At 41.4% G+C, this 23,949-nt stretch overlaps 2 protein-coding genes across 8 annotated transcripts; one reads left to right on the top strand and one right to left on the bottom strand.

Annotated features, from left to right (window-relative positions):
• Positions 1–637: 637 nt before the first annotated feature.
• Positions 638–8,611, bottom strand: LOC106573691 (uncharacterized). 6 transcript variants are annotated; one of them, XM_082959861.1, is made up of 14 exons: positions 8,260–8,611; positions 4,435–4,528; positions 4,126–4,187; positions 3,876–3,908; positions 3,658–3,708; positions 3,516–3,554; positions 3,384–3,422; positions 3,226–3,270; positions 3,054–3,110; positions 2,932–2,970; positions 2,594–2,641; positions 1,599–2,114; positions 1,428–1,466; positions 638–916 (listed from the first exon to the last, which is right to left on the bottom strand). In XM_082959861.1, exons 2-14 carry the CDS (start codon positions 4,440–4,442, stop codon positions 906–908), a joined length of 987 nt encoding a protein of 328 aa, XP_082815987.1. In that variant the 5' UTR covers positions 4,443–4,528; positions 8,260–8,611; the 3' UTR covers positions 638–905. The 6 variants fall into 6 exon arrangements, with proteins under 6 accessions (XP_082815987.1, XP_082815986.1, XP_082815984.1 ...); XM_082959860.1 differs by lacking the exon at positions 4,435–4,528; XM_082959858.1 differs by lacking the exons at positions 4,435–4,528; positions 8,260–8,611 and having other exon boundaries at positions 4,126–4,428.
• Positions 8,612–9,221: 610 nt separating this feature from the next.
• LOC106605979 (casein kinase II subunit alpha) lies at positions 9,222–22,850 on the top strand. 2 transcript variants are annotated; one of them, XM_082959852.1, is made up of 15 exons: positions 9,222–9,311; positions 10,067–10,163; positions 10,394–10,453; positions 12,239–12,367; positions 12,527–12,638; positions 12,765–12,866; positions 15,860–15,910; positions 16,022–16,081; positions 16,396–16,479; positions 16,698–16,808; positions 16,990–17,091; positions 17,502–17,602; positions 18,002–18,150; positions 19,639–19,728; positions 21,681–22,850. In XM_082959852.1, exons 4-15 carry the CDS (start codon positions 12,267–12,269, stop codon positions 21,782–21,784), a joined length of 1,167 nt encoding a protein of 388 aa, XP_082815978.1. In that variant the 5' UTR covers positions 9,222–9,311; positions 10,067–10,163; positions 10,394–10,453; positions 12,239–12,266; the 3' UTR covers positions 21,785–22,850. The 2 variants fall into 2 exon arrangements, with proteins under 2 accessions (XP_082815978.1, XP_082815981.1); XM_082959855.1 differs by having other exon boundaries at positions 10,394–10,467.
• The last annotated feature ends 1,099 nt before the right edge of the window (positions 22,851–23,949 follow it).

Genomic DNA, 23,949 nt, shown 5'->3' with positions numbered 1-23,949 from the left:
CTCCTCATTCTGTGCCACTGGTTTTGCTCAGCACAGCACAGTTGATGTTGAAGCTGTGCCTCAGGCCACAGTACATGTGTTAGCAACAACTGCCTGTGTGCAAACAGCAAGGCTGATGTGTCAGGGCAGTCACCCCATGTCAACTCCAACACATGGGAGAGATCACTATAAAACACTGTTGGATGAGAGAAGCGTTTATGTCTGGAAAATTGCTGCAGCAGCAAAAGGTAACAGTGACATGTTCTGTCAACATATTTTTATTCCGTTGTTGAATCACTGCCATATTATATTTTATACAAAGTTACCAAATGTTGTTTGTATGGGCCAAGTTGACAGTTGAATGATTGGGTGAAGTTGAAATGTAGAAAATGTTTTGTGTAGAATGGTCATGTAGTCCAAGCAGTTGTGTAACACTGTAAGACATTCTGCCTTCAAACAATGCATCGTCTTTCCTTACAATTGTGAATTTGCATGTATATACAGCCTTTTATTGAATTACCTCTAATTAGTACAACAAACAATGCTTTTTGAGAAACCTTTATTTCATCAGATTGATCAGATTGGAGCCAAACATCTTATTTCCGTTCACCCACAACTCAAATGTACTACCGGCAGTAAGACCAGGGGGCACAGCTGCTGTCAGAATACCATTTATTTCAAGATCACTTGAAGTGAAAAATTGGTGGTAAATATCCACAGATGTACTGACGTCTGTCATGAATATAAGTGTGAGAGGGACTCTCTGCGGTCTGGTAGAGTCGGTGGAGCTTGAGGGAGACGACACACGAGTGAGAGGCAGGGAGATTTACAGGCCCTGCAGGGTAGAGCTGAGCCAACTCTACCTGGAGGAAGCCTCTGGCACTGACAGGCTCCTGGCTGGAGCTCCTGGCTGGGGCTCCTGGAGGCTAACCAATCACTAGAACAAAGAGCAGACAACATGGAGAACACTCAGTATGATTTAAACAATTTGCCTGTGAGTGGTAAGATAAGAAGTCTGAAAACAGTGGTGTGTTGTTGAATGTGTAATATGGATGTAAGTTGACCTCCGGTAGGTAACACCTCTGGTCTGTTTCTACTTAGGTCTTAGAAGCAGTGGTCTTATTTGTAACAGAAATTGTTATACAAAGTATTCACTGGGGTAATGTTTCTGATTCACCACATCAATTTAAATATTTTTGCAAAACAGGAAATATTTTTAGACCTGCTAGAGAACATTTGTGGGTTTCGCAATAGGAGAAAGTGATATTTTCCTCACCAAAGTGTTTCCAGCACATATTTAGGTGGATATAAATCATCTGCTGTTTCTCTGTATCTTTCCCTTACCAGAACACATAACCCTACTTACCATCTGAACAGAAGTGCTCAGTGACCTCAGTGTTTTTACTGGGATTGTTTTATTGTTCATGGTGTGTTTTCTCTAAACCTACCTACTGGGTTCGTCTCAGTGCTGACCTCATCTCTGGTTTCTGTTAGGAAAGAAAGCAATCATTCAGATATTTTTCAATAATATAGGTTCAGTAGTTAAAGAATTCTGCTGTGGATCTTCTTTTTTGTAAAGCCATAGTTTGGAATCATGGTAGAATAGAAGCCAGACGAACCTCTACTGTTGGCTTCATCAGTACCATTGAGTCTACCATTGACATGCTCCATACTCTCCAAGTCCTGCTGTTCTCTGGCTGTGTCCAACACTCCATTCACTACACCCCTACAACTATCCCTACGTAGGGCCTGCTCCGTGGCTGTGCCTGTGACCTCTTGGCTTTGGATATCTCTATCTCTACTGTTTAGACTGGTATTCTCGTCATTTTCACCTCCATTGACTGTAGTCCCCTGCTCTCCGGGCACACAGACAGTACCCTGGCAGCCCACCATCACATCCTCTTCACTGTTGAGATCAATGAGCACTCTGCTGGTTCTCTCTCTCCCCCCTGTGGGGTCCCGCTGAGTCTCTCTATCCAGCTCCTCGCTCCCATTGGTTGTATCCTGCCTGGTGGTTGTCTGCATGCTGTCCACATGGTCTGGGTTTATGGTTTTCCTTCCTGGAGGTTGTTTGTATTTTCTCACATCACTTGGAGGAGAACTGTCAGTCTCGTCGCTGCTGCTGTCATCTGTCACTGTATTGAGGATTAAGAGTCAGTTAGAACTGTCAACTGATTCCATTTAGAATTTACTCTTGGTATGAAAATCTATGGATATGAATAAGTGCTATTGGTTTAATAGGTTTTTATTCTAAGTATGTTAATTCTATGTTTGTTTAAATACACTGTTGGCCAAGGACTTCATCGAGTAGATTATGACATATCTTGAATCTCAGTAGAGGGTTTGGCGGCTGCTACAACCACGACCACATCATTTTTTTCATCTCTGTTGCTGTCCTACAACAAGACAAGGCCAGGTGATGTCATGTTCAGTCTCTTACATAGTGTTAGTTACATGTCTATGGGATGTAATTATAATAGGCTGGAATTCTGACCAGCAGAATTAGAATCCTGTGCTACCTTCTGCATTTCTGTCTGGAATGAAAAACAGTGACGCTACATCAATTATCTAGCTACCATTTCTTTACATTACATTGATGTAAAACATGACATACCAGTTTGTGTAATCTTTGTATTAGATCCCAGAGAGTCATCATCATCCTCTGAAGAAAGAAAGAAAGAGAGAGAGAGAGAGAGAGAGAGAGTGAAAGTGAAAGAGAGAGAGTGAGAGTGAGAGAGAGAGTGAGAGTGAGAGAGAGCGAGAGAGTGAGAGAGTGAGAGAGGGAGAGAGAGAGAGGGAGAGAGGGAGAGGGAGAGAGAGAGAGGGAGAGAGAGAGGGAGAGAGAGAGAGAATCAGAATTGGTGTGGCCGTAACAGTCTATGACATCAATATTACAGATAAATTTTCCCCTACGGATATTTCAGTGATAGATTATTTTGATATTTAATATACCTCTGCTTTCTGCTGAGTTACTTTCAGATCGTCCTGCATCTGTGGGACATTGAATAAAACAACTCTGAAAATGATATTGAAACTTCCTATATAACATTATTTTCAAACCATATTCCACACACCTGTAAGATCATCGGAGTTGCAATTCTCTTTGGATCTGGCATCTGAGTCTACAATATCTGATACATGATCAGACAATGATCAATAACACAAAAAACACATGATCAAGCACATATCAATAACACTAACTACTGACTATTGATAACTTCCCAGCTCAACCTTCCCCACACTAACCTGTTAAATAAGCAGAGTTTGCAGCCTGGGTAACATTTGAGATTTCTGGAAGACAAATGATTGCGGAGTAATGATATATGTAATGTAACATTGATTTCATTATATTTCACAACAAAGTTTGACCGTTTCATTAGAAACTAAAGGTAATAAAAAACTACCTGCAGAGTTCTCTGTTGGTCTTAAAGGACTTGGGCGTGCTGTTGAACACGGTAATAAATTAGGTCAACATGGCAATAACAGATGCTAGTTAGAAACATTTCCCTCAAACATCCAAATCTACTTTCACTAACCTGGGGTTGGATCTGGTTTACCAAAGGTATTCTCAGGACCTGGGGAAAGTAGAACAGAAAGACGGCAGATTGAGTTAATGATTTTAAAAGTAACAAAATGAGGAGAGATACAAAATGTATATATAAAGTGTGAAGAACCGACCTTTGATTTTTCCTGAGGTGCTTTGAGTTGGGGGAGCAACGTCAAGGGCACCTGTAACAACATCTGAAAATGAGGTACCTTACCAACAGCTTATTAGAATCTCACCACCTGTGATCAATTTTTGAAAATATGATTTCTCCATCAAGACTAACAACTGTTTGTGTCTCATCATCACAAGAAAATAAACAAGTGCATTAGCATGTAGCCAACCATCTCACCATTCAAAAAGCTTAACACATCCTCACTTCTGTCTGAAAAGGAAACAGTAGTATTATTAATGTATTGAATCTCCATAACCTCAATAATATAATGTCATATACTGTATCATACCTTTTTATCACAGCAATAAAAGCAAGCTCATTGTTTTTGGCCAGTGTATGACACGCTGAACAATTCACTGGAAAAGCTTACTGGAGCAAATCGATATAGGCTGATATATGATCCTTGTTTAGGGTAAATGAGGCTTACCTTTCATTGGTACCATGAACACAACAGCCACTAGCATCAGAACTGACAGAGAACACAGGGAGCTACGAGAAAAATAAAGAGCATTGGCCTTTTCAGTTGAATGCATTCAGTTGTACAGTTGACTAGGTATCCTCCCTTTCCCTTCCCTTTTATAAAGATAGTTGTACAGTGTTAAATCTAATGCTTTGTAAGACTAAGCCAAGACAACGCACAACATTTAAATTAAATGTTACATGACCTAAATGTTACATTGTTATAAAGAATATATCAATCAAAGAGGCCATGATGCAATAAAAAAAAGTGACTTACAGCTTCATTGTGGGTGGAAGTCATCACACGAGTCCTCTATCTCTTTGTTAAAAGACCCATCAGAGGTTTTATACCTTTCCTTCTAGCTGATTGGCTGGAACCACAGAGACAATAGACACAGACCCACTTTTATGAGATAGAATGGGGGCTGTGTCAGGTGTCTCTGCAGGAAACAGTGCATGACCGCGGGAATGGTTTAAGATTGAGGAATCAGATGAGCATTTAAACAAAAAGGTTTACAGTTTACAAATGACTAATTATAATATCAGTCGACAAACAACTGACTGACTTAGAAGACAAAGACTCCCAAGATGTGACTGTTCATTCAAGAGGTGTACAAAACAAAGATCTTCTCTTTCTACACTATGTTGATTATAGGTGACTGGTTCCTGTGGTCAGTGATGCAAACAAAACATGCCTCTGGCATTTCCTTGTCATTGTTACAGCAATTTAGAAGAGGGTAGGCCTACACAATGAGTGGATTAATTGATACCGCACTCTGAAAGTGTAGCATAAGCATATACAGTGAGTGTACGAAACATTAGGAACACCTGGTCTTTCTATGACATAGACTGAGCAGGGGAATCAAGGTGAAAGCTATGATCCCTTATTGATGTCACCTGTTAAATCCACTTCAATCAGTTTAGATGAAGGGGACGAGACAGGTTAAATAAAAAAATGTAAGCCTTGAGACAATTGAAACATTGATTCAGAGGGTGAATGGTCAACACAAAATATTTAAGTGCCTTTGAACGGGGTATGCTGGGTTTTTCAGTTTCCCATGTGTATCAAGAATGGTCCACCACCCAAAGGACATCCAGCCAACTTGACATAACTGTGGGAGGCATTGGAGTCAACATGGGCCAGCATCCCTGTGGAATGCTTTCGACACCTTGTAGAGTCCATGCCCGACAAATTGAGGCTGTTCAGAGGGCAAGATGGGGTGCAACTCAAAATTAGGAAGCGTTCCTAATGTTTTGTCCACTCAGTGTACGTTGTCCCTTAGCCATAACGACCAAAGAGAAAGTATGTTCATTCTGTATTCAATATTTCTCTTATCAAAGGCATTCTTCTTTGGTCGTTCAGTATTTCTCTATTTTCTAATTCTTCTTTGGTCGTTCAAAACAGCACTGTTTAATTGAACGTTGCAAAACCCTCTGATATTGCCGACTACTTTAATGACTTTTTCATTGGCAAGATTAGCAAACTTAGGCATGACATGCCAATAACAAACTCTAAACCTTAATTTTCATGGATAACTGAATTTGAATTCTGTAAAGTGTGTGTGTTAGAGGTGAAAAAGGTATTGCTGTCTATCAATAATGACAAACCGCGTGGTACTGACAACTTGGATGGTAGCGGACTATTCCCACTCCTATCTATCTAAGCCTACAGGACAGTGTGTGTCTCAGGGCTGCAGGAAAGTAAAAGTACTTCCGATACCCAAGAATAGCAAAGCACCCTTTACTGATTCAAACAGCAGACCAATCAGCCTGCTACCAACCCTTAGTAAACTTTTGGAAAAAAGTGTGTTTGACCAGGTACAATGCTATTTCACAGTAAACAAATTAACAACAGACTTTCAGCTTACATATAGGGAAGGGCCCTCAACATGTACGGCCTTGACACAAATGACTGATGATTGGCTGAAAGAAACTGATAATAAGAAGATTGTAGGAGCTGTTTTGCTAGACTTCAGTGCAGCTTTTGACATTATTGATCATAATATGCTGCTGAAAAAAATATACACTACCGTTCAAAAGTTTGGGGTCACTTAGAAATGTCCTTGTTTTTGAAAGAAAAGCAATTTTTTTGTCCATTAAAATAACATAAAATTGATCAGAAATACAGTGTCGACATTGTTAATGTTGTAAATGACTATTGTAGCTGGAAATGGCAGATTCTTTATGGAATATCTACATAGGCGTACAGAGGCCCATTATCAGCAACCATCACTCCTGTGTTCCAATGGCACGTTGTGTTAGCTAATCCAAGTTTATAATTTTAAAAGGCTAATTGATCATTAGAAAACCCTTTTGCAATTATGTTAGCACAGCTGAAAACTTTTGTGCTGATTAAAGAAGCAATAAAACTGGCCTTCTTTAGACTAGTTGAGTATCTGGAGCATCAGCATTTGTGGGTTCGATTACAGGCTCAAAATGGCCAGACACAAAGAACTTTCTTCTGAAACTCGTCAGTCTATTCTTGTTCTGAGAAATGAAGGCTATTCCATGTGAGAAATTGCCAAGAAACTGAAGATCTCACACAAAGCTGTGTACTACTCCCTTCACAGAACAGTGCAAACTGGCTCTAACCAGAATAGAAAGAGGAGTTGGAGGCCTCGGTGCACAACTGAGCAAGAGGACAAGTAAATTAGTGTCTAGTTTGAGAAACAGACGCCTCTCAAGTCCTCAACTGGCAGCTTCATTAAATAGTACCCGCAAAACACCAATCTCAACGTCAACAGTGAAGAGGCGACTCCGGGATGCTGGCCTTCTAGGCAGAGTTGCAAAGAAAAAGCTATATCTCGGACTGGCCAATAAAAATAAAAGATTAAGATGGGCAAAAGAACACAGACACTGGACAGAAGAACACTGCCTAGAAGGCCAGCTTCCCAGAGTTGCCTCTTCACTGTTGACTTGAGACTGGTGTTTTGCGGGTACTATTTAATGAAGCTGCCAGTTGAGGACTTGTGAGGCGTCTGCGGTGCAGTTGTTTTGGGTCGCCTACTGGGATCTGATCCATTGTCCTGGGTGGTGGTCCAAACAGAGGATCCGCTTCGGGAAAGTCGTATTCCTGGTCGTAATGTTGGTAAGTTGATGTTGCTCTTATATCCAATAGTTCCTCCCGGCTGTATGTAATAAGACTTAAGATTTCCTGTGGTAACAGTGTAAGAAATAATACGTAAAAAAACGAAATACTGCATAGTTTCCTAAGAACGCGAAGCGAAGTGTCCATCTCTGTCGGCGCCAAACACATAGCCATGCAACATTTCCTGTTGCTGCAAGATTAATTTCCTGCTGTAGCAAATGGGCTCAAATTAAGATCATACATCTGTGTTTTTATCACACCTGGACTACTGCCGAGTTATATGATCAAATGCTGCAAAGACGGACATAGGCAATTGGCCAAAAACAGAGCAGCACGGTTGGCCCTTAAATGTACACTGAGGGCTAATATCAAGAAAATCAACGTGAATCTCTCCTGGCACAAAGCGGAGGAGAGATTGTATTCATCACTACTTGATTTTGTGAGAGGTATTGACGTGCTGAAAGTTCTGAACTGTCTGGTCAAGCAGCTAACACACCTCAGACAGCCATACATGCCCCACATGAAATGTCACCAGTGGTCTCTTCACAGTCCCTAAGTCCAGAACAGAGGCTGGGAAACACACAGTACTACATAGAGCCATGACTACATGGAACTCTATTCCAAATCAGGTAATTCAAGCTAGCAGTAAAATCAGATAAAAAAACCCAGATAAAACAACACGTCATGGCACAACGCAGACTGTGAAGAGACACACACTCTACACACACCCACACATTGTAATATTGTACATTTTGTACTGTACATTTGTAAAGGTGGAGCAGATAGGCAAATGTGTATAGTGCACAATGTATTGTGTGATGTGTTTTATTTATGATGTAGACTATTGTTGTGATGTTTTGTGCATGTTTGGACCCCAGGAAGAGTAATGGCTGCCTTGGCAGAAGCTAATGTAGATTCTAATAAAATACTAATGTTTTGGAGTTATGCATTATCAAATCAACAATAGTTACGCATTAGAGTTAGATGTCCATGGGTCCGGAACGTCATACATACCTGGGGTGCATTCAGTTCGATTAAACAGTAGCTAGGTAGTGTGACGGTTTGTACTGAACAACACGTTTCCTCAAAACGTGTTTCAACATTCTTGAACAGACGTTGAGGTACGTTTTCTCCGCTTAGTGGGCGTAGTACGGTGTGGCTTGAAGCAATGAGTGATGAAAGGGCAGTGGAGCGTTCCCCAACCCACAACCCAACCCCTCCCCGGTTTTCAATTGGTCAATCAGAACAGCACCGTTTCCGTTGTGCGTTGTCCCTGTCTGGAACATCATTGGTCTTGTCCCAGTGAGAACATAGATTTATATTGTGGAAAATAACTAAGGAGGATGTACTACCATAGTCAATCAATCAACAATATAATAATAACTTTAGTAAGAAAATGTATCTTTAACTTACAATCTATGCGATTAGATAGGTTCAGAATTTATGTGAAACAGCACAAATATATGGCACATGGAAATCACAAGAGGGTGGTTTACGGTGAGAGGTGGGATGGACTGAGAGTAGCTGAGTGGTGGGGTTAAAAACTCATGTTCTATAATAGTTATGACTATAAAAAAAATATGAATAAGTACTATCTATCTAGATGTAATTTATATCAAAATATCGGATTACTTTATTTTTGCTATGTAACTACTGTAAAAAATGTGTGCATGATTTACATGTAACAACAAAAGAAAAGCTGTAAAAACAAAGTTTGTTTTTGTCCTTTGAAGAGGGGGGGTATGAGGGCCCCCCCAAAAATACATTAAAAGTACGATGTGGATGTGGACTCACATACACCACCCCTATCTATTGTCGAAACTTCTGGCATGTGGCGCACAGTGAAAAATATATATATAATATGTATAATATACTTGTGAATTGTGAGACAGAGGTTCTCAAATTTAACCACTAGGTGTCAGTACAGGTTTTCAGAGAAGTAGAGCCTCGTGTTTTCTCTCACCCATTTTCCACACAAAGACAGCACAGCGCCCCTCACAGGAATGGAGGTGCACATTGCCGCTAAACCAAGCATCGCCATATTGATGTCCCAACAACGTCGAGAGGTAATACACATTCGCTTATTTACCTACGTGAGATGGCCATTGTTTTCAGTCAACTTTGCATGTTATTGCATATAAGACAAATACTCTTAAAGCATACATAAGTATGTATAGCTTTACTACCATTAGCTATCAAGGTAGCCCACAGAATGTTAGCTAAGGCGTTGTCAGCCAGTTACCTCGCTTAATGCACTCCGTTGTCACTTTTTTGCTTCTGAAAACAAATAATATTTTGTAGATTGTTGTAGCTAGCAATCTTCAACGTATGTACGTCAGCTAATACTATTTACTAACATTTATAGATAAATACCTGCCCAGCAATTCATGTTTCGTGAATATAACTATTGCTAACATTTGCTTGTTAGCTAGCTAACGTAGTGTTCCCATCCGGCTTTTGATGCGGTGCAGTTCATCATGGAAGCAGCTAGCGCGAGCTAGTTGGCTACATGTGCAGGCCATGGCTCGTGCGTGTGTGACTGTCTCGAGGGAGTTTCACCACAGATGATTAAACCGTGTGGGTCCCAGCCGGACACTGTGTATCATAATGAAACTGCTTTGTGTACCACAGATGTTTCTGATCGGTTTCATCATACAGTGAATGATTTTCAGCATTGTTGACACTTGACAGACCGTTACACAATACCATAGAAATAAAGCTCGTAAGCAGTGACAGGTTTATGAGTCAAGTCAGAGAGGTTGAGTTGAGACTCTTTGGCCAAGTATTGTACTAAATCAATCACATGTATGTCTTCCAACAGGGCATATGACAGTGGGAATCCTAGTGATGACTCTACTGAGCCCGGTGCCCCCTGATTAGACTGGTTGGATGTCCTCCTTAACAACTACAACAATCAGGTTTGTTGATTTTAGCAAACTATCTTGACCAGTATAACTTTGACCACTACATCAGCGATTTCCCAAACACAGATTAAGCTTAGTCCTGTACTTAATTCATTTCCATAGAGTATGCTTTTTAGTCCAGGACTGGTCTTAAATTGTGTCTGGAAAACCTGCCCATATCATGATGGCTACCTGACCAAAATATGTAGCTAGCAAACTAACATCTTGTGTGTTTTATCCTGCAGCCTCTACCAAACCAACGTAGCATCAGCTCTGCAGCGACCCCACCTGTCACCTGCAGCAAGGTACCATTCACACGGTGATCAATCACACTGTCTTATAGGCCTACTGTGCCAAGTCAAGCGAAACAGCAGTCAAATACCTGATGCAAACAGTATGCCAAATAGAATGATTCATTAGTCTACATTACTTTCAATCAGTCACTTAATTCTCCTTATAGATATTTCTTATATATGGATCTTCCTTGATATCGATTAGATAGGTTCAGAGTTTATTAGAAACAGCAAAGTTGACAAATATATGGCACATGGAAATCATCAGAGGGTGGTTTACGGGGATAGGTGGGATGGACTGAGAGTAGCTGAGGGGTGGGGTTAGGGAGACAGGTGGGATGGACTGAGAGTAGCTGAGGGGTGGTGTTAGGGAGACAGGTGGGATGGACTGAGAGTAGCTGAGTGGTGGGGTTAGGGAGACAGGTGGGATGGACTGAGAGAAGCTGAGGGGTGGGGTTAGGGAGACAGGTGGGATGGACTGAGAGTAGCTGAGGGGTGGGGTTAGGGAGACAGGTGGGATGGACTGAGAGAAGCTGAGGGGTGGGGTTAGGGAGACAGGTGGGATGGACTGAGAGAAGCTGAGGGGTGGGGTTAGGGAGACAGGTGGGATGGACTGAGAGTAGCTGAGTGGGGTTAGGGGATGGACTGAGAGAAGCTGAGGGGTGGTGTTAGGGAGACAGGTGGGATGGACTGAGAGAAGCTGAGGGGTGGGGTTAGGGAGACAGGTGGGATGGACTGAGAGTAGCTGAGGGGTGGGGTTAGGGAGACAGGTGGGATGGACTGAGAGTAGCTGAGGGGTGGGGTTAGGGAGACAGGTGGGATGGACTGAGAGAAGCTGAGGGGTGGGGTTAGGGAGACAGGTGGGATGGACTGAGAGTAGCTGAGGGGTGGGGTTAGGGAGACAGGTGGGATGGACTGAGAGTAGCTGAGGGGTGGGGTTAGGGAGACAGGTGGGATGGACTGAGAGTAGCTGAGGGGTGGTTTACGGGGATAGGTGGGATGGACTGAGAGTAGCTGAGGGGTGGGGTTAGGGAGACAGGTGGGATGGACTGAGAGAAGCTGAGGGGTGGGGTTAGGGAGACAGGTGGGATGGACTGAGAGTAGCTGAGGGGTGGGGTTAGGGAGACAGGTGGGATGGACTGAGAGTAGCTGAGGGGTGGGGTTAGGGAGACAGGTGGGATGGACTGAGAGAAGCTGAGGGGTGGGGTTAGGGAGACAGGTGGGATGGACTGAGAGTAGCTGAGGGGTGGGGTTAGGGAGACAGGTGGGATGGACTGAGAGTAGCTGAGGGGTGGGGTTAGGGAGACAGGTGGGATGGACTGAGAGTAGCTGAGGGGTGGTTTACGGGGATAGGTGGGATGGACTGAGAGTAGCTGAGGGGTGGGGTTAGGGAGACAGGTGGGATGGACTGAGAGAAGCTGAGGGGTGGGGTTAGGGAGACAGGTGGGATGGACTGAGAGTAGCTGAGGGGTGGGTTTAAAAGTTCATGTTATATAATAGTTATGACTATAAAACACAATTTATATTGTATAAGTACTATCTATCTATATATAATGTATATCAATTATCACATTTTATTTTTGCTATGTATCTACTGTAAAAATTTTTTTTAAATAATTGTGAATGATTTACATGTAACAACAAAAGAAAAAGCTGTAAAACCAAATTAGTTTTTGTCCTTCAGGGGGTTGGAGGGGCCACAATTAATTACATTATAAGTGCGATGTGGACTCAAATACACCACCCCTATCATGTTTGTTTTTATTATAATAGGTGCATCTATTTTCTATGTCCCAGGTGATCCAGAGAACATCCTGTGTATAATATGTCCGGCTCTGTCCCAAGCCGCTCTCGAGTTTACTCTGATGTAAACACACAGAGGCCTCGGGAATACTGGGACTACGAGTCCCATGTGGTGGAATGGGGGTACGTAGAGCGTGTGTGGTTCAAAAGCTGAACACATTGTTTTCTGTTGCATGTTCTGGTATGTGTGTTAGTAAGTCGCTCTGGATAAGAGCGTCTGCTAAATGACGTAAATGAACTTGTCAAGCCATCACATTGCTTGCCTCTTCTCTGACTATGTAGGAACCAAGATGACTACCAGCTGGTGCGCAAACTAGGACGAGGCAAATACAGTGAGGTGTTTGAAGCCATAAATATCACCAACAATGAGAAGGTTGTTGTCAAAATACTCAAGGTTGGTACCATATTCATTTTAATTGAATTTAGTATTGGCATTTTATCCCCTAACTCAAATTTCGCTCCTCGCCAAAGAGACGTACTGTATGAAGTCCTAATGGTATTTTGTTATGTTTGTCAATAGCCTGTCAAAAAGAAGAAAATCAAGAGAGAAATCAAGATTCTGGAGAACTTGCGAGGCGGTCCCAACATCATCTCACTTTTAGACATCGTCAAGGATCCTGTGGTGAGTAGAGCTCGTGATCCTAATTTCTATAAGTCTGCCCTAGTAAAGTGTAAATCATAACACAACCACATGCTCGTTTTGTTGTGCCTTTTTTACAATGGCTGTTGCTCAATCACTAAGCAGAAACAATGTGCTTCATAATCAGCTACCTCCATCCAGAGTTTCCCCCTGGATTTTTTTCAGCAGCTGTGGCAAAGTTAGCGGGGGCGTGGCTAATTGCGCAATTTTAGAGGCCCTCTTAGCCGCAGAGACAAAATGTTGCTGTTTTAAATAGGGATGCACGATATATCAGTGAACGTATCGGAATCGGCCGATATTAGCTAAAAATGCCAACATCGGTATCGGCCCGATGTCTAGTTTAAAGCCGATGTTAAAAACCGATGTCAAAGCTACCGTGCATACCTATATAACGTAGGTACATGACGTAATAACGCCATGTAAAATGTTGCACTACATGTGCAACACATCATTCCTAACCTAGCCCACAATGTCTGCTGTGTGGATCGAGCAGTCAACAAGTCAAGCAGTCATTTGAAAGAGTAAGAAAATTTCAGCGAGACAACTCAAAGGCCAAATCCATGAAAGCCAAGATAATGGAATTCATTGCCCTTGACAATCAACCGTTCTCTGTTGTGGGTGATGTTGGCTTTTGCTGACTGGTCGAGCACCAGTACACACTACCAATTGCTCTGTTTTTCAGATGTTGCCCTACCGGAGTTACACAGTAATAGCTTCACGACATACATACTATGGAACGCCGTTTGGGTCTTTGTGTGTCAAAAAAGATACAGTAGCACTGTCAAAGCTGTACAAACAAGTCTGCAAACACCGGCCACGAACAATGTGTTTACAATACCGTGTTGGTAATAAAGCATCATTTGTTCGACCGCAACTTCTGGGGTAGCTAGCTTTAGCTTGGTACCTAGCTAGCACCAATACAACCAGCCTGAAAACAATGACCAGTAGAAACTGCAGTCATTTTCATTGTTCTTAGCAATGATTTAGGAATCCTTGTGAGTATGTATTAGCTAGGTTGCCACTTGTTGTTCGCCTATTGAAATTGAACTTCAGTTCATGAAAATAAATAGCTAGCCAGCTACTTTACACTGTTGCCCAAAGCTAACGTTATAAGCAGCCAACTAGCTTCATCTGGCTAGTGAGACTTGACCGGACCGGCTTATGTGTTGTGAAGCTAGCCACAATAAGGATTAGGCACAATAGTGGAATTTGCATTTTGCCTTCAAAATAAAAGTATGTAATTTACAGTGATGCAAATGAATACAAATAGAATTATGCCATACTTTTATTTTGAAGGCTAACCGCAAAGTTCACTATTGTGGCTAATTATTGTGGCTAGCTTCACATAGATGGGTCTGACTAATCAAATAAGAACTGTCTGATAAATTAGGGTTATTTTAGATGGTGACACCTAGCTATATAGTTAGCTAGTTAACGGTAGCTACTGAAACAGATTATGTCGTTTTGCTATGTTTTTGGGGAAGAATTACATTGTTTGCATCCATGAGCTAGCTAGCTTTTTTTTTATGACCAGCACTGTAGGTGCACGAGACAACTTTACCAGCATTGTAGCATACGTATTGATGAATCGTTGTGATATATCAAATACGAGTGATAGTGTAATAACTACGTAAAAAATGTATTAACTCGTTAAATTATTATTTGACTTGCAGTCATATTCAGGTCCTGATTGGTCAACAAGCTTATTTGACACGCAAAGACCCAAACGGCGTTCCATAGAAATCCTGGTTGAGAATGAAACGACTGAACAACGCTGCTTCCGTGTGTGTGTGTGTTAACTTTTTAACTGTACTGGAATGCTTAAAAGGTCGCTAAAATTTTAAATATCAGTTATCGTTATTGTTTTTTTTTTGGCAAGGAAAATATCGTCCAAAAAATGTCATATTGGTGCATCACTAGTTTTAAAGCTAATTTCCTGTAATTCTACACATTTTGCCATGGCTTATGCCTTGTTCTTATGCCTTGTTCTTATGCTATCTGAGTGACTCAAACATTATAACAAAATCAATGCCATGACATTTTTTTTATTCTCCCTGACTGTCTACCGTAATTTCCGGACTATTAAGCGCACCTGAATATAAGCCGCACCCACTGAATTAAAAAAAATATATATATATTTTGAACATAAATAAGACGCATATGTCTATAAGCCGCAGGTGCCTACCGGTACATTGAAACAAATTAACTTTACACAGGCTTTAACGAAGCACGGCGTGTAACAAAAATAAATAGGCTTTAACGAAACACGGCTTGTAACAAAAAATTAGCAGTAAGCATTAGTTGTCTTTTCGCACTGAGTCAATTCCTCACGCTGCTGTTTCCAACGTCTTATCATCGACTCATTAAGACCCAAGCTCCCGTGCAGCAGCTCTATTTCCTTTTCCAACAGCCAGATCAATCGCCTTCAACTTGAAAGCTGCATCATATGCATTTCTCCGTGTCTTTGCCATGATGAGGGTGACAAAATGACTACCGTAATCAGAATGATGGGAAGTTTGAGAACGCTCGATTTAATCTAAACAGTAAACAAAAACGTTGTTTGACCTTAACCCGTTCGGCAATTTCATTGGTCTAATGAAAGCTTCATGCTGCCAAAAAACTGAGCACGTCACAGAATATGTTTTTTTTGGAAGAAAGAAAATTGAAAGCGGGAAAAATCCATATATTAGCCGCGTCATTGTTTAAGCCGCGAGGTTCAAAGCGTGAGAAAAAAGTTGCGGCTTATAGTCCGGAATTTACGGTAGTTTTTATTTTGGTTGTCAAAGATTATCTTATTTAAAAATATATCGCTTTTCTACTTTATACCTGGTTTTAATCATTTGAGTTTACATTGAAAACGTTTTACCATCCCGATTATTATTCTTATTTTTTTCAAATGTATTTTTGGTGTGTTCTGGTTGAGTGAGTGATTGTAGTTATTGTAGCTCCTCATGCCTTTTCTTATGTCTTCTCAGTCTCGAACTCCCGCGCTGGTTTTTGAGCATGTAAACAACACTGATTTCAAGGTGAGGAGAGAGACAATGTTCATCTGTCTGTACAGAATTCTAATTAACGTTACATTCTGAACCAATGTCCAGCCATCTCATTTTGATAGATTTTTTTTCTCTGTATTTCAGCAACTGTATCAAACTTTATCAGACTTCGACATACGGTTCTACATGTTTGAAATATTGAAGGTAAGGGATGGTTTCAAAAAACAAATAAACACCTCACGGCACAACGCCTCTCCCCCATGTGACCTACTTGTTGTGTGTATGTACTGACATGTATGTAGAACTGGTAGATATACACACACTACATGTTAATGTTTTTAAATGTATGTTTTTTTGTCTGTAATGTATTTGTTGTTATGTCGGACCCCAGTAAGACTAACTGTCTCCATTGGTGTCGACTAATGGGGATCCTAATAAATCAAATCTCAGATGCCGATGATACATCTCGTATTTAGACTACTATTAGTTTAAACCGTTACCTAATTTTTTCTTCTCAGGCCCTTGACTACTGTCACAGTATGGGGATCATGCACAGAGATGTCAAGCCACACAATGTGATGATTGATCATGAACACAGAAAGGTATGAATTCAGTCTCCTACTTTCATTCATTGTGTTACTATAGCTTGTATCACTACCATAATTAACCAGACGACTTTGTTAGACGTTTTTGTTTCCTTATTGTAAAGTGTCTTTGGGTTTTAGAAAAGCTCTATATAAGGCCTGTGTATTAATAGTGTTATTATCATAGAACTAGAACTCGGAATTAGAATTTATTATTAACTTACGTTCTCTTGTAGCTCCGTCTGATCGACTGGGGCTTGGCAGAGTTCTACCACCCTAACCAGGAGTACAATGTGAGAGTGGCCTCGCGCTACTTCAAAGGACCTGAGCTGCTGGTAGACTATCAGGTGAGACCACTCAATACAGTCTGACCAGACTAGTTATAAACATGAAACTAACTAGTATAGTTGGCCACAAATATATAGTAGCATGTTAATGTAGTTCTAATAAGTTGGTATAGTAATGTAATTGTTGTTTTAAGCACAGCTCTCACTCTCTCCCCCTCTCCTCTCTCTCTCTTTATTTCAGATGTATGACTACAGTTTAGACATGTGGAGTTTGGGCTGTATGTTGGCCAGCATGATCTTCAGGAAGGAGCCTTTCTTCCATGGACACGACAACTACGACCAGGTAGAATTGTCTCATGGTGCTGATCACAATGTCTTGATATTGAATCCTGATGCTACAGTCTCTACTACAACAGCACTGATTTTAACTATCAAGTGGATGTCTTGTTGCTCTCTTAGTTGACTGCCAGTTGAATTGCAACTTTCTGTAGGATTACAAGTAAGTATTTTGGTTGAGTCTTTTGGTTTGTCTACAATCAGGTGAGAAGAATTGAGTCTCTCAGTGCTGATGAACAAACCTCAAACAATGTGTTGATCATGATGAGACTACAGTCTTTACAACAAGGCTGATGGTTGATATTTACTGCATACTTCTAGCCCTCTTACTTGACTGCCAGTTGAATTCCAGATTTAGGCCTTAGGCTTTTGATTTAGTTTGTTTTCCCTCTAAAATGTTTTGTTTCTGTTTTACAGCTCGTACGGATTGCTAAAGTCCTCGGCACAGAGGACTTGTATGACTACATCGACAAGTACAACATTGAACTAGACCCACGGTTTAATGACATTCTGGGCAGGTAAGAATATCCAACATTTCATCGTCGGATTACTTCAACAGAACTGGGCTTCAGAATGTATTACTAAATGGTCCAAATACACAATGTGAATGTAAGTTTACACCTGACCCCTGCCTTGAGTAATTCAGGTTAGTAATGCCCAATATATTGACCCATAGAAACAGAAAGAGTTGAATGGCGAAAGCCCCTCAGACATGACAATTTAAGAGTACTCATGGGTACAGTCAATTTGGCCACCAGTCTCTTTCCATATATTGATATGACTTGTTCCTATTTTTTGTCTCCTTTTTCCCTAAACTTCTTTGTCAAGTGTATTGAGAGAACTTTGTGAATCTACACTCTGAATGAATGTTGACTTGATTTTATGTATTGACCTCTCTCTCCTGGTCCATTCTCCAGACACTCCCGTAAGAGGTGGGAGAGGTTTGTGCACAGTGAGAACCAGCACCTGGTGAGCACAGAGGCACTGGACTTCCTGGACAAGCTGCTGCGTTACGACCACAACGCTCGCCTCACGGCCCGGGAGGCCATGGAACACCCATACTTCTGTGGGTTTCCCCTCCGCCTCCACTCAGACTTCTAGATATACGTGCTACAGGTGTTCGCTGTAGCTCAGTTGGTAGAGCATGGTGTTTGCAATGCATGGTGTTTGCAACGCCAGGGTTGTGGGTTCGATTCCCACGGGGGGGCCAGTACGGGGGGGAAAAAATGTATGAAATGTAAGTCGCTCTGGATAAGAGCGTCTGCTAAATGACAAAAAATGTTTAAAAAAATGTAAAATATAGGCCTGCTGCATTAGACACCTAACTGAATGTTTAAGTACTAGAACCCTTGCTAGATATTAAGATTATGGTGCTAAATTATGCCTCAATACAATACTTTTAAAGTACTTCTTGTTAAAAAAAGGTTCATATTCAGTGGATTCTCTTGCAGCCATTGAACACATTGACGCAGAAGGCTTTTTAACAGATATTTACAGTTTCTTCAGGGGAGTTCATGTGACTACAGTATACATTTTAGCCCTTTAGCAGATGCTCTTATCCACATCGACTTAAAATTAGTGCATTCATCTTAAGATAGCTTGGTGAGACAACAATACATCACAATCATATCAAGTTCACTTTCCCTCAAAGTATGGGTGGGAGGGCCAATAGACCAGTGGTGGTGGAACGAAGGGCTCAGGTTGGGATGTAGGGTTTTCAAATAAGCCTGATTGTAGGGAGGGACAGTTCCTCTTACTGCTGCGTAGGCAAGCATCAGGGTCTTGGAGATGATGCCAGCTTCGACTGGAAGCAAGTGGCGTGTGCAGAGGAACAGGGTGACATGGGAGAACTAGGGCAGAGATGACACGCTCAAGTGTTTTGGGGAAAAAAAGAAAGAAGGCATACCGGTCTGTTGTTCTTGACGTCAGAGAGTTTGAGTCTTGCTATCATAGCTGTCGGTGGATTAGGTTAATGAGTGTTGCTATCATAGCTGTCGGTGGATTAGGTTGATGAGTGTTGCTATCATAGCTGTCGGTGGATTAGGTTAATGAGTGTTGCTATCATAGCTGTCGGTGGATTAGGTTAATGAGTGCTGCTATCATAGCTGTCGGTGGATTGGGTTAATGAGTGTTGCTATCATAGCTGTCGGTGGATTGGGTTAATGAGTGTTGCTATCATAGCTGTCGGTGGATTAGGTTAATGAGTGTTGCTATCATAGCTGTCGGTGGATTAGGTTAATGAGTGTTGCTATCATAGCTGTCGGTGGATTAGGTTAATGAGTGTTGCTATCATAGCTGTCGGTGGATTAGGTTAATGAGTGTTGCTATCATAGCTGATCGGTGGATTAGGTTAATGAGTGTTGCTATCATAGCTGTCGGTGGATTAGGTTAATGAGTGTTGCTATCATAGCTGTCGGTGGATTGGGTTAATGAGTGTTGCTATCATAGCTGTCGGTGGATTGGGTTAATGAGTGTTGCTATCATAGCTGTCGGTGGATTGGGTTAATGCATGTTGATTTAGAAGATATCTGATTGTCTCTCTCTCTGATGCCAGACCCCGTTGTTAAAGATCAGGGAAGGGGCAGCACTCCTGGAGGAATGGTTACCAGCTCCACTCCAGTCAGCTCTTCCAGTATGATGGCAGGTAAGTCATCCAACACTGTGTTCTGAGGACCGTAGGGCTTTGGTCAAAAGTAGTGGACTATTTAGGGTATAGGGTGCCATTCGGGACGGAACCTCTGTCTCAACTCCCTGGGAAGATGTGCTGTTATCATTACTCTTTGAACTTTGTACGTTGATTGAATGGTTTCCCAACACCACTGTTTTATTTGTGATCTATGGTGAGTACTCCTCCTGACTAGGGCTGTTGCAGTGACCGAATTACCGCCATACCGGCAGTCACGTGTCATGAAGGCAGTCAAATTCCAAATGACCGTTTAGTCACAGTAATTACACTTCTCCAAGCTATAATGTTGCTGCTGGTCATTAGTAGCCTACCAAACTTGCTAACTGCCTGGTACTCAGCACTCTATTGTCCCTCTAATTACTCTGACATCAATGTAATCTAAAATCTAATCAAACACTTCATGAGAGCCCATGAGCTCATGTTGCGCAACATTTCTATAGGCTATTTAATTGCGCTAGAAAACAGAGTGATGGCCTCTACTAAATAGAGGAGGATCCCATCAGCTTTCTATAGGCTAGACCTACTATATTTATTTCTCAACTTTCCTAGTATTAAGCACATTGCTTATATTTACAACAGGAGTACAGCAAACCTGGCTGGCATGAAAATGAATCACGGAAAACCGTCCTCCATCCGCTATTTAAGTGCATAGATGCCGTGTGCATTGCTGCCCTTATAATGTGAAGAAATAGCCTAATAGTTTATCAATATTTTAAGCTAAATGTTTTGATCTATTGTGTCAGCCACATTGCGTTAAAATAGTTTTTTTGATGCTAGTAATTATATTAATTTGGGATCTATTGCATCCCACAACTGTCCCAGACTATGTTTGGAATATTTATATCTGTACAGAATAGAATAGGTCAACTTTTGTACTATGGGGGATAGTAGATTGACAGGTTAGTGCTTTTGCTGTTCGTTAGACCGACTAAACTTGTTGGCTGATTTTAAAAGTAAATGTGGGCAGTTCTTCTAATATCTTCACCTCTGAATTGGATAAGGATACGCGCAGTTGCATCCACGATGTGTTTGTCTTAACTTGTAGCCTGTGAGAAAGACCCGATCACGTGATTGAGAATAGATTTTTTTTAGGGTACATTATGGCCACAAAGGGGATGCCGCCGTGAAATTCGAGGCGTTATCAAGTGCTTGTCAAATTGTGAATGAGAGACTGATGAAGTGTGTATAGCCTGCGCAAAAAACAAAGCAGAGCTCAAGCTTTTTCAAGCGACTTTTTTCAAATCATCATTAGTCGCATCATGCAGCCTTACAATGTATTAAAAATCTAAACATATAGCATTTGTAGAACTAAAGTTACATTAATAACTCTAAATTAAGCAAATAAGAGTACCTATTTCTTTGTTAACCGCTCAACACAGAATAGCCGCATGTGCACACTCCCTCAAATCATTTGGAGAAAATATTAATATTTTATTCAGCTTTGTTCAATTGTATTCTTCATACTATAAAATAATGCCACGGAATTCTAAGCAAATATTGTCTGCTAAATGAACTAGTGTAGCCCACAGCCATTTGTCATAGCCACATCAGGATCTAACGTAAGGACAACTCAGAGTATGCTATTCTGTTCTTCGGAAATAGTCTACATTTTCTTCATATCATGTTTCTTTAGACCTAAATTAAATCATGGATTTATTGTGATGGTGTAGGCTATATTTATTAGACTTTTTACAATGTAAATGTTCCTACGGTCTGCATCAGTGTCCTGAAGGTTCAATTACCGTGAGGCCAACAGTTATTTGCTTGACAATCACCGGCTGATGAAATTTCGTGACCACCACAGCCCTACTACTGACCATAGATCACACTGCTCTCTTCTTTTACTTCATGTCAATAAGTGTACTGACAGTAGGAGTCATTGGTGAGAATGTGTCCACTATCTCTTCTAGGTATCACCTCCACAAAGGCACTGGCTAACAACGCTGGATCACCTGTCATTTCTGCCCCCAACACTCTGGCCCCACAAGTCCCAGCGGCCGGGGCACAGCCCTGAAACCTCCACCACCTCCTCCCAGCGGCCGCCGTGGCACAGCCCTGAAACCTCCACCACCACCACCTCCCAGTGGCCACCGGGGCACAGCCCTGAAACCTCCACCACGTCCTCCCAGTGGCCACCGGGGCACAGCCCTGAAACCTCCATCTCCTCCTCCTAGTGGCCGCTGGGGCACAGCCCTGAAAACTCCTCCCAGCGGTTGCCGGGGCACAGCCCTGAAACCTCCACCTCCTCCTCCCTCTGCCACCGGGGCACAGCCCTGAAACCACCACCTCCTCATGGGACCTCCTCACCTATGTTTGTGTGGGCCCGTGGTTCGGTTCAGCCCACCCCACTCTCTACTATGTGTTGGCCTGGCCCGTGGGTTTCCTTTTTATTACGTTGAGAAGAATGATGGAGAAAAGATGTTGAAATTGCTTTTCCCTGTTCAGTTATATTTTGAGATCTGGACTTGACATCATTTTTTATTGTCGCACCTGTCTGGATGATTGAAAGTAGTAAATAACATACATGGGGTGTGTTACTTCACAAAATGCCAGTGGTCTAGGAATTCTAATACAATGTAGACATGATGAAGAAGAAGAGAATGGATAATAACATTTATTTTGTATGTCCCAAATATACAGTCTAGCTTGAAACAGTTTGTTTGGGGATTCCTGCTGTTGCAATACACTGAACCTGTAGACAACTTCACAAAACGAGACAGGATTCTCTGATGTAGCCTCCACTTGACAGTGGTGGATAGTTGCTCACACACTACTGTTAAGTGCAGGAGTTACCGGTGTTTTGAAGTTGTTAGAAGCTATGGTACTTGGATTGGACATCTGTAGATACTCTACAGTAACTGTTAGGTTGCATGCACCAAATGCTGACTATCACAGGGTCAATAGTTTGCCAATTTGGTGTTACTTTTACTTCTGTATGTATACATGTTTGTTTTTTAATGCGGTCTCTTACACATGATTTTGAATACATAGGCAATTTTGTAACTTTTTGTTTTTAATTTGGGAGGAGTCTTATCACTTGCAAAAAAAATCGACTTCATAAATAAACAATTTTAAACAGGCAGGTATGAATATTTATTTATCATTGTATGTTTTCTGTTCTTTCTGTGAAATGTACCGACATTGATGCTGTAGAAACCCTGGCAAATATATGCATGGTTAGATTGGTGTAAAAGCAACACAGACAGATTAATTTATTTCAACTAGCCCAGCCTAACGTATTATGTAATGGAGTCTAAACAACAAATGTTTTCTATTTTATTTAACTAGGCAAGTCAGTTAAGAACAAATTCTTATTTACAATGACGGCCTACCCCCAGCCAAACCCTCCCCTAACCCGGACGATGCAGTGCCAATTGTGCGCCACCCTATGGGACTCCCGATCACAGCCGGGATCGAACCAGGGTCTGTAGTGATGCCTCTAGCACTCTGGAGCTTAAATTCACTGGCACTAATGCCAATGGAATTTGTAAAATATCAAATAGTTTGGACCTTGCAAACAGATGGAACTGAGAATGAGTACTTTGGTGTTAAAGTTCAAGAAGGGGTAATTAATTGGGTTACTCAGCGTTTTATTTGTCTCAAGGAAAAAAGCCAAAAATGTTTCCCATACAACAGTATTACACATTGAGCATTGTTGCATGGTGACCTATCGCCACCTTCCTACTGCGTTGATACCAGGATATATTATTGATGTCCACTACTGCATTGATACCAGGATATCTTATGATTGATGTCCACTACTGCATTGATACCAGGATATATTATGATTGATGTCCACTACTGTATTGATACCAGGATATGTTGTATTCTGTTCTATGAGTGATTTCAACTGTTCATGTGCAGATTGAGATTTTAAAATCAAATTCACTATTGTCCTAAAATATAATCTATTGGTTCTGGGGAGAGAGTCTGTAATTGATTGAATAGCCTATAATGGAAGGTAATTGCCTAAATATTCTGGTACCAAGGAAAAGTCTACTATATCACTGACATCAGTACAGTGTATGCACCAATAATGTATCTAAGCCCTGGATTGCAGACTCTCTGTATTGGCCATTGAGAGGCTTTGAAGCCACCAGGCGGCCATATTGGCACTCCCCAGTGGGAGTGGTCCTCCATAGGAATGAATGGAATTCTACAGTATTTCAATTCAATGTT

Source organism: Salmo salar, chromosome 02, assembly GCF_965601325.2.
Source record: "Salmo salar chromosome 02, fSalSal1, whole genome shotgun sequence".
Classification (NCBI taxonomy): domain Eukaryota; kingdom Metazoa; phylum Chordata; class Actinopteri; order Salmoniformes; family Salmonidae; genus Salmo; species Salmo salar.
The sequence above is the reverse complement of the archived record's forward strand: the minus strand, read 5'-3'. Positions and strand labels throughout refer to the sequence as shown.

Excerpts from the sequence above, each read along its gene's own strand:
- LOC106605979 (XM_082959852.1), top strand. The coding sequence starts at position 12,267 with ATGTCCGGCTCTGTCCCAAGCCGCTCTCGAGTTTACTCTGATGTAAAC. Across the intron at positions 15,911-16,021 it reads TAAACAACACTGATTTCAAG|CAACTGTATCAAACTTTATC; the intron begins GTGAGGAGAGAG and ends TCTGTATTTCAG. Across the intron at positions 16,082-16,395 it reads ACATGTTTGAAATATTGAAG|GCCCTTGACTACTGTCACAG; the intron begins GTAAGGGATGGT and ends TTTTCTTCTCAG.
- LOC106573691 (XM_082959858.1), bottom strand. The coding sequence starts at position 4,231 with ATGCATTCAACTGAAAAGGCCAATGCTCTTTATTTTTCTCGTAGCTCC. Across the intron at positions 3,111-3,225 it reads AAACTCTGCTTATTTAACAG|ATATTGTAGACTCAGATGCC; the intron begins GTTAGTGTGGGG and ends ATCATGTATCAG. Across the intron at positions 2,971-3,053 it reads CAACTCCGATGATCTTACAG|ATGCAGGACGATCTGAAAGT; the intron begins GTGTGTGGAATA and ends AATGTCCCACAG.